Raw genomic sequence first — 8,086 nt, 5'->3', positions numbered from 1 at the left:
TCCTGGACCTCCTCCACGATGGTGCGCACCTGGCGAGACGTTGTGGTGACTGCAAAAGCAAAGTGAGAAACAATATTTGTGCGTGCAGGAAGGAAAAGCTTCTTGGTGCATTAATGAATGTTGCACGGGCTTAATAAAGACACGGGGAATTCTATGTGGTCTTTTGCCCATTTTCTTGTTAGCACTGGATTTAATTAAGAAGAATGAAGATCTGGGCTGAGACGACCACCGAACTGGGGGGAAAACCCTGTCTTAGATCTGTAGCCGTTGTCTGATTTTTGGGTCTGTGTAAAGCTAGAAGATTGTCTGGCTGCTCAGGCACAAGGTGAACTTAGGCCAGTCATTCCTGTTGCAAATGCGATTCAAACTGGGGGTTATTCCCCCTCCGCACAGATGTGCTGTGTGGCAGGACCTGGAGTCGCTGTTAGAGGTGGTGAAGCAGGAGCTGCTCTTACCGTCTCTGCCCGAGTGGGAGGACACGGCAGACGAGTACTGCGAGGAGATGCTGCAAGGGGAGAAGGAAAAGAGGGGGTAAGCCCAAATTCTGCTGCTCTTGTTTCACAGGCTTCGTATCCAGGAAGGGGAGGAAAACAAGTCAAAAAGTGGTTAAGAATCTTATACCCTAAAGCAACAGCAAGCGGTTCTGGAGAACATAGCCCAATAATGTTCAGTGCCTCAGTGCAATGCAGTAGGGCTTATTTTGACCCTCTGAAGCAATTTGATTGATTCCCCTTAAAACTCCCACTCTAAGACAAGCCTTTCCGTGCAATTTCTGCCTTCGCCATCCCCGGCTCTCGCTGCACGGGCATCCCCTCCCCATCCGCGGTGCCCCGCACGTACTGGGCGTCCTCGCCCTCGAGCAGCCGGCGGTACGTGGCGATCTCCTGCTCCAGGCGGCTCTTGACGTCGAGCAGCAGGCGGTAGTCGTGGTTCTGGCGCTCCATGTCGCAGCGCAGCTCGCCCAGCTGCTCCTCCACGCTGGAGATGAGGGCCTGCAGCTGGGCCAGCTGGGCGCCGTAGCGGGCCTCGGTGTCGGCCAGGCTGCCTTCGAGCGCCGCTTTCTGCAGGGATGGTGGGCGGCTCAGGGGGCGGCCGCGCGGTGGGACGGGCCACCCGCGGGCCCCGCGCGCGCCCGCGCCGCCCCTACCGTGCTCAGCTGCGACTGCAGCTCGATCTCCAGGCTCTGGATGGTGCGGCGCAGCTCCGTGATCTCCGTCTTGCCGCTCTGCAGCTGCTCCGTGTTGATGGCCACCTCGCGGTTGAGCTCCTCCGTCTGCGGCGACGAGGGTCAGGGCGGAGGCGGCCGTGGCCCCGCGCGCCCGCCGCGCGCCCGGCCGCCGCTCACCTTGCTGAAGAACCACTGCTCGGCGTCGCGGCGGTTCTTCTCGGCCAGCGTCTCGTACTGCTCCCTCATCTCCGCCAGGATCTTGGTGAGGTCGATTCCGGGAGCAGCGTCCATCTCCACGCTGATCTCGCCGCCCACCTGCCCACGCAGGGCGTTCATCTCCTGGGGCAACACATGTGTTATACGCATCGAAATGGTAGCAGTGTGTTCCTACCATAACCGATCCTGACAGGTCTGCTCACACTCAACGCAAAAAAATGCACCAAAGTTTCTTTTAGAATTGCTATCTCTAGAAAGAACGAAATTGTCAACTGGGAGTTTTGCAGCATATTAGTGAAGCCCATGAGTATGCTCCCCATCCTGTGTCCACCACATCTACATGGTTGATGTCCTTTGCATGAGGACAAAGGACATCCCCAATGTGGTCTCTCCTGACTGCCCTCATGTCAGAGCCTGTCCTGCACATGGGATGCATCCCCTTGGCATAGCCCAGGGCTCACTTTGCAGTCCCCGCTGTGCCCTGCTCTGCTCACCTCCTCATGGTTCTTCTTGAGGTAGGCCAGCTCCTCCTTGAGGTTCTCGATCTGCATCTCCAGGTCCGCCCTGGCCAGGGTCAGCTCGTCCAGGACCCTGCGCAGGCCGTTGATGTCGGCCTCCACGCTCAGGCGCAGAGCCTGCTCCGTCTCAAACCTGGCAGCAAGAAGACAGTCAGACCTTGGAGCCCACCTGATGGGGACCTTTTGTGTCTTGCTTCCTTCCCCCATTTGGCCTATTTTAGTTAGTTAATTAGTTAGTTTTTGTTAAATTTTATCGTAAGTGCATGTGCAGCTTTGCACAGTGCAGTGGCATGAGGACAGCATGCTCTGGCCAGGAGGGATGTTCTCTTCCGTAGGTTGCACCGTTGGTGCTTGGCGTAGAGCTGGGCAAGGCCAGGCCCGCAGAGCTGTGGGACCCGCAAACAGAGCAGCTCTCCCTTGTGTGCCCTCCTGCTAAGAGCCTTAGACTCACTTGGTCCTGAAGTCATCAGCGGCCAGCCTGGCGTTGTCGATCTGCAGGACTATGTTGGCATTTTCAACAGTTGCAGCAAGAATCTGGGGGCAAAAAAATGAGGATGAGAAGGAGTGGAAAACAATTTCAAAAAGACTGTTGCTGCTGAGCTCCTGCCTAGGAGCAGCACTGAACCCGCTGTCCCCAGGCTGCACTTGCACAAGGATAAGATACTCCAGCTTAAGCTTTCATTGGCACTAATTCAGGCTAGAGTCTTCACTAGTTCAGTCTTGAGGAGATGCTGAAGAGGCCACGGTTTGTTCCCCCCACAGAAATGACCTCTCAGGCACACACAGCACTCCCTGAATCACTCCCTGCAGCCCTGGGCTGTGTCTGGAAATGCAGCACCGCTCAGCTGAGAAGGAAAATCAATGAGGAAGGAGGACCTTGTTTCTGAAGCACTGTGCTGTTGTTGTTATACCTGCAGTGCAAATATTTGCTCTGGCACTTTGAAAATGATTGGGCAATTTAAACGGAAAAATTCCTAGCCACAGGCTAATGAAAAACACTCACTGAGTTCTGGTGCCTCAGGGAAAATCATAGCAATAGTGCAGGAAAGGAGTATTAATAGTCAAGAACAAGCATGAACGTGATGAGACCCCCTAATTCATTGCCAGGATCTTGGCGGAAGCTCCTGCCTCCACGTTTGTCCTGTGCTGGATCCCAGCGCTCCCCTAAGCTGGATTTCAGGGCAGCTCTGTGGCTCATGAGCTGTGAAGCCTCCGAGAAGGGAAAAGAGCTGAAAAAAACCAGCGGGACGTCGTTTGCTCCTGGGGTGACCAGCAGCCCCATTTCCCGGCATTCCCAAACCGGAGCAGGGGTGTCTTTACCCTGCACGGCTCCCAAGTGTCTCCCTTCCCCTTCCAGGGGGTCTAGGCTGACTAAGGATGTTGTCACCTGCCCTCAGGACGTGCCCGAGGGCCCGTGAGTAGCTTGGGACACAACAGTAGCAGGGCTGATACTGATTGCTATGAACAAAGCTACGGGGGCAGCTCTTCTTTCCCCTGGGGCGATTCAGAGCACAGTGCACACACTGAAGCCCTCGAACGCTCCCCCTGTCTTCACCTCCTGAAATGCTCTAAGTGACTCATGTGAACTCGGGCATCCTTAGGAAAGCTACTGGGCATCCCTGCTTGCACCATTTTGCAGAAGAGAGCGATACCAAGTATCAAAGACATCAAAGATACCAAAGACCCAACATGTCCCTGCCTGCAGAGTACCTGGTCTGGAGCCTGCTGAGGCAGCACCAACATTTATTTTCAGTCTTACTCTTTGTTTTCCCATCTCAGAGCAATTCCTGTCAATGAATACCAACCCTTTCGCTTCCAGATACAAGGTAATTTTGGAAAAAACGGATTTTAATGATAGCACTTGGTTATTGCAGCCTCCTACCTTGCTGCGCAGCTCCTCGATGGTGCGGTAGTAGGGGCTGTAGTCGCGCTCGGGGCCGGGCGCCTGCTTCTTGTACCACTCGCGGATCTTCACCTCCAGGTCGGTGTTGGCCTCCTCCAGGGCTCGCACTTTGTCCAGGTAGGCGGCCAGGCGGTCGTTGAGGTTCTGCATCGTCTCCTTCTCCCCGGCTTGCAGGATGCCCTCGCCGCCGCCAAAGACGCCCCCGAAGCCGCCGCCGAAGCCGCCGCCGAGGCCGCTGCCCAGGCCGCCCCCATAGCCGCTGCCCAGGCCCGCGCAGTAGCCGCCGCCGAAGCCCCCGGCCAGGCTGCCCCCCAGCCCGGCCACCACGGTGCGAGACGASAGCGAGTAGGTGCTGGCCCTGCCGCCGAGGCTGGGGGCTCGGCAGGGCCCGCCGGACGCCCTGCCCGCGGCRCCCGAGCCCTGCAGCGACGTGGAGGAGGAGAAGTGCCGCAGCGTGGTGGCCATGGCGAGCGGCGGAGGGAGCCTGCGGTGCGAGAGCCGGGGCAGCAGGACGAGTGCCGCCCTCCCCGCCGCGCCGCCCTTTATAGCCCCGCCGGGAGGCGTTGCCCCCACCTTCCTTTTTTCCGTTGCATTCCTTACGATTTTCATCACTCAAACCTGGGCCAACTCCCAGAATTGTCTCTTTTTGCCTTTGCTCCAGTCATCCTCCCCTTGAAACATTTTTTGGCTCAGAGGGAGTTTTTATCCTTCTTCCGTTTCCAAGAAAACAGTCAGGTGTGATTAAAGCAGGCGGCTCGTGGCTCAGGGCTATGCTTTAATGCCGCTCAGGAGCTCGGCACGGCGCGCGCCCGGCTCCCAGGGCTGCATTCCGCTGCAATAAGTCAGCATCTCCCTTGCACCGTCTCCGTGCATTAGCTCCCACCGGCCCTGTCTCCATTGCACAGCACCCAGCCCTGGCCCTCCTGCCACGGGGATCCCGGGCCCCACGGGGACCCCAGGCCCCACGGGGACCCCGGGCGCACGTCTGCAGCCCTGGGGCAGCAGGGCCGGGGGCAGCTCCTGGCAGTGAGAGCCCCTCTTCTCTCAGCAGCCACAGTGGTGCCGGGGGAGCTCGTCCTCCAGGGCCCATCTCTGCACGCAGCGAGCACTGCGGAGGGGAGCAGAGCTCCTGGCCTTGCTCCCAAGCCCTGTGGGCTGCTCGGTAAGGGCAGCATCTGCCTGTGAGCCGAAGCACCCTAAACCCCATGGGATTCTCCAGCAAATGTGCGGAAGTGCACAGAGCAAATCAAGGGTGTCTCTGAGACACTGTGCTGCATGAGCTGGGAACAGGGAGCGCCGGCAGGAAGGAGTCACGGACACAGCAGCAGCGAGCAGAGCACGGCGTGGGTGCGAGGCCAGCGCTCGTGGATGCTGCTCCGCACCAGCCGTGGGCACCGCTTGGGTGCCGAAGGCTGGGGGGGCCGAGGCCGAGCGCGGCCGAGGCCGGCACCCAGGAGCGGCCCCGGCGGGAGCGCGGCCCGAGCGCCGTGCAGCAGTCCCGGCGCGCGGGGGAGCGGGTCCCGCTGGCGTGTGCCTGCCGCGCTCCCCGACAAGCCCCAACAGCCGCTGCCCTCAGCGAGGCGGTTCCTTAGATGGCTTGCCAGAAGCAGGGGGGTATGGAAATCAGCTCCGTGGGCACGTTTTGAGGGAGCTTCCAACTGCATGACTTCCCCTTGCTCCTCCCTGCCCTGAATGCAGGGGGAATGGGAATGGGAATGGGAATGGGAATGGGAATGGGAATGGGAATGGGAATGGGAAGGACACAGAGCACGGGGCCGAGCCCTGCAAGGCCTGCCTGCCATGGAGGGTGCCGGTCCCGGGTCAATAGATCCCGTCCTGCCCTGGCACGCGCACCGGGAGCCATCTCACACGTTGCAAAACCAGGATTCAAATTGCCCTAACAGTAATTTTATAGAAACCCTTTGGTATTCAAAATGCGCTTGTGTCTTCAGGAGGAGAAGAGGTGAAGTTCTGGCTTCAAACACACCGCAGCAGGCCCAGGAGAGGAAACTGCCCCGGCACATAAACATTCCTGCGTGCTTTAGCACGCTTGCAACGTTTGTCTTTGGACCAAATGATCATAAGAAACTTTCCTAAAACAAGCTGAAAAGCCACAGCGTGTTGTCTCTTCTTAAAGTGCTCTCGTATGTCAAGGGAATTCAGTTTAATTGGAGAAGTCAAATGTGTTTCTGAAATAAAAGGCCATTTTGGCAATGTCCCTGGAGCTGCTGTGGGCCAGGCCGGGCGGCCCCGCTCCACACAGGCGGGCGGCAGCACCTCCTTCAAGCAGGAATTCCTGGGTGTCGGCGGTTGTTTGCTGCTCCCATGGCGACACAGGTGTGCGGAGGCTTTTCCGGGAGGAGAGGAAGGCGGGAGGGATGGCAGGTGCCTCCAGCAGCTCCACGCTGGTGGCCTCGGAAGCCGCCGTGGCCCACGGGGGCCATGTTCTCAGCAGCCCAGCGTGGGCTGCCCAGGCCCGCAGTGCCAGGTGCGATCCCAGGGCGCCGGAGGGCAGAGGAGGTTCCCAAGGCATCGGGACCTCCTGCCGTGTCCCTGAGCCTCACAGAATCACAGAATATTCAAGGTTGGAAGGGATCTCACTCAGCCTCTCCTCGTACAAGAGATGTTCCATTCCCTTAATCATCCTGGTTGCTCTTCTCTGGACCCTCTCGAGAAGCTCCACGTCCCTCTTATACTGGGGAGCCCAGAACTGCACCCAGTGCTCCAGGTGCGGCCTCACCAGAGCTGAGTAGAGGGGCAGAACGACGTCCCCTGACCTGCTGGCAACACTCATGATGCAGTCAGGATCCCGTTGGCCTTCTTGGCCACGAGGGCACACTGCTGACTCATGGTTAACTTGGTGTCAACCAGGACTCCCTGCCCGGCGCTCCCCTGCACTGCTCACCCCTGCTCCGGCATCGGGCACCACGGGGTCCCTGCAGCCCTGTGGGGAAGGGGGCCCTCTGGTCACCCCAGGGTTCCCTGGAAAGGGCCCTTAAAGCTCCGTGGCCCGCTCTGAGGGCACTCGCATGCCATAGCGCAGCCATCTGAATCATCCCGCTGATGTGGAGGTTTGATTTATGGAGCAGTGAGCACAGCAGAATCCAGCCAAGAATGTGTCTGAACCGGCTTTCCAGGAACGGCTGGGCCGGGCCGGCGCTGCCGTGCGGGCGCCGCGGCTGCGTGGCTGCCGTGCGGGCACGCGGCTGCGTGACCGCTCGCGTGTCCTCGCCTGCGGCGGCGCTTCCTGAGCAGCCGCTGCTCCCTGGGGAGTGGGGCAGCCGGGGCCTCCCTTCTACATGGGCCTTGCCTCCTTTGCAGCGTGTGGCTGCACGGTGAGGAGGAGGTGGAGGAGGAGGAGGCAGCTGTAAGAGAGGAGGAATCTGCAGGGCCCCTGCTGCGGCACCTGCCCCTTTGTTCACTGATTGCCTTGGACTCACGGAGTTAAGGTTCAGAGCCAGCTCCGCAGGACATGGCGGCCTGGCAGGTAGCACTTTGCCCCAGGCTGCAAGTCCCAGGCCCCAAACCCGAGATGAAATACAGAGACTCGTTGACAACACAGAATCACAGAACGGTTGAGGTTGGAAGGGACCTCTAGGGATCATCTAGTCCAACCCCCTGCTCCAGCAGGGACACCCAGAGCACGGGGCACAGGGTGGCATCCAGGTGGGTTTGGAAGACCTCCAAAGAAGGAGACTCCCCAGCCTCCCTGGGCAGCCTGTGCCAGGGCTCTGGCACCCTCACAGTGAAGAAGTTCCTCCTCACATGGAGAGGGAACTTCTTGTGTTGCAGCTTACACCCGTTGCCCCTTGTCCTGTCACTGGCCACCACTGAGAACATGTCACCTCCTGAGACCCTGCTTTCTCTGGACCTCCATCCACACTGAGCTCCCTGGCTCTGGCTGACAAGGAAGTGCTGGCCCTGGGGCCAGCGACCCAGACAAACCACAGCTCCTTTGGGGAGCAGCTCCAGAGCTGGACCTCTCTTCAGAGACAGGAGACCAGACTCGAGGGTGCACAAAGGAGAAGAAAAGCTTTATTTGATCCGCGCGTGCAGCACCGTGCTGAGGGAAGCAGTGGCAGGATGGCAAGAGAGGGCAGATGCTTTGCCAGGCCTGCGTAGCCAGAGCATTTAAGCTGGAAGCTCCTTTCACTTCACCGGGGGAGGTTTGGCCTGTGTTCAAGCCAGGTGGCAGCCTTAACGGGGAGACTGGTGGACCTCCTCGCGAGAGGAAATCACCTTCCCGTCCTGGACCTCCTCCACGATGGTGCGCACCTGGCG

The 8,086-nt window shown here is 59.3% G+C and overlaps 1 protein-coding gene across 1 annotated transcript in view; it reads right to left on the bottom strand.

Annotated features, from left to right (window-relative positions):
• Positions 1 to 4,270, bottom strand: part of LOC112948991 (keratin, type I cytoskeletal 14-like) — an 8,871-nt gene extending 4,601 nt beyond the window's left edge. Inside the window, exons 1-8 of the mRNA XM_026041359.1 lie at positions 3,785 to 4,270; positions 2,354 to 2,436; positions 1,879 to 2,035; positions 1,346 to 1,507; positions 1,148 to 1,273; positions 841 to 1,061; positions 456 to 505; positions 9 to 49 (exon numbers count right to left, since the gene is read on the bottom strand). Coding sequence (XP_025897144.1) covers positions 9 to 49; positions 456 to 505; positions 841 to 1,061; positions 1,148 to 1,273; positions 1,346 to 1,507; positions 1,879 to 2,035; positions 2,354 to 2,436; positions 3,785 to 4,270 — 1,326 coding nt within the window. The remainder of the gene's footprint in view (positions 1 to 8; positions 50 to 455; positions 506 to 840; positions 1,062 to 1,147; positions 1,274 to 1,345; positions 1,508 to 1,878; positions 2,036 to 2,353; positions 2,437 to 3,784) is intronic.
• Positions 4,271 to 8,086: the final 3,816 nt, after the last annotated feature.

Source organism: Nothoprocta perdicaria, unplaced genomic scaffold (assembly GCF_003342845.1).
Source record: "Nothoprocta perdicaria isolate Ctin4 unplaced genomic scaffold, notPer1 scaffold_283, whole genome shotgun sequence".
Taxonomy (NCBI): domain Eukaryota; kingdom Metazoa; phylum Chordata; class Aves; order Tinamiformes; family Tinamidae; genus Nothoprocta; species Nothoprocta perdicaria.
This window is presented reverse-complemented; position numbering and strand designations above follow the sequence as displayed.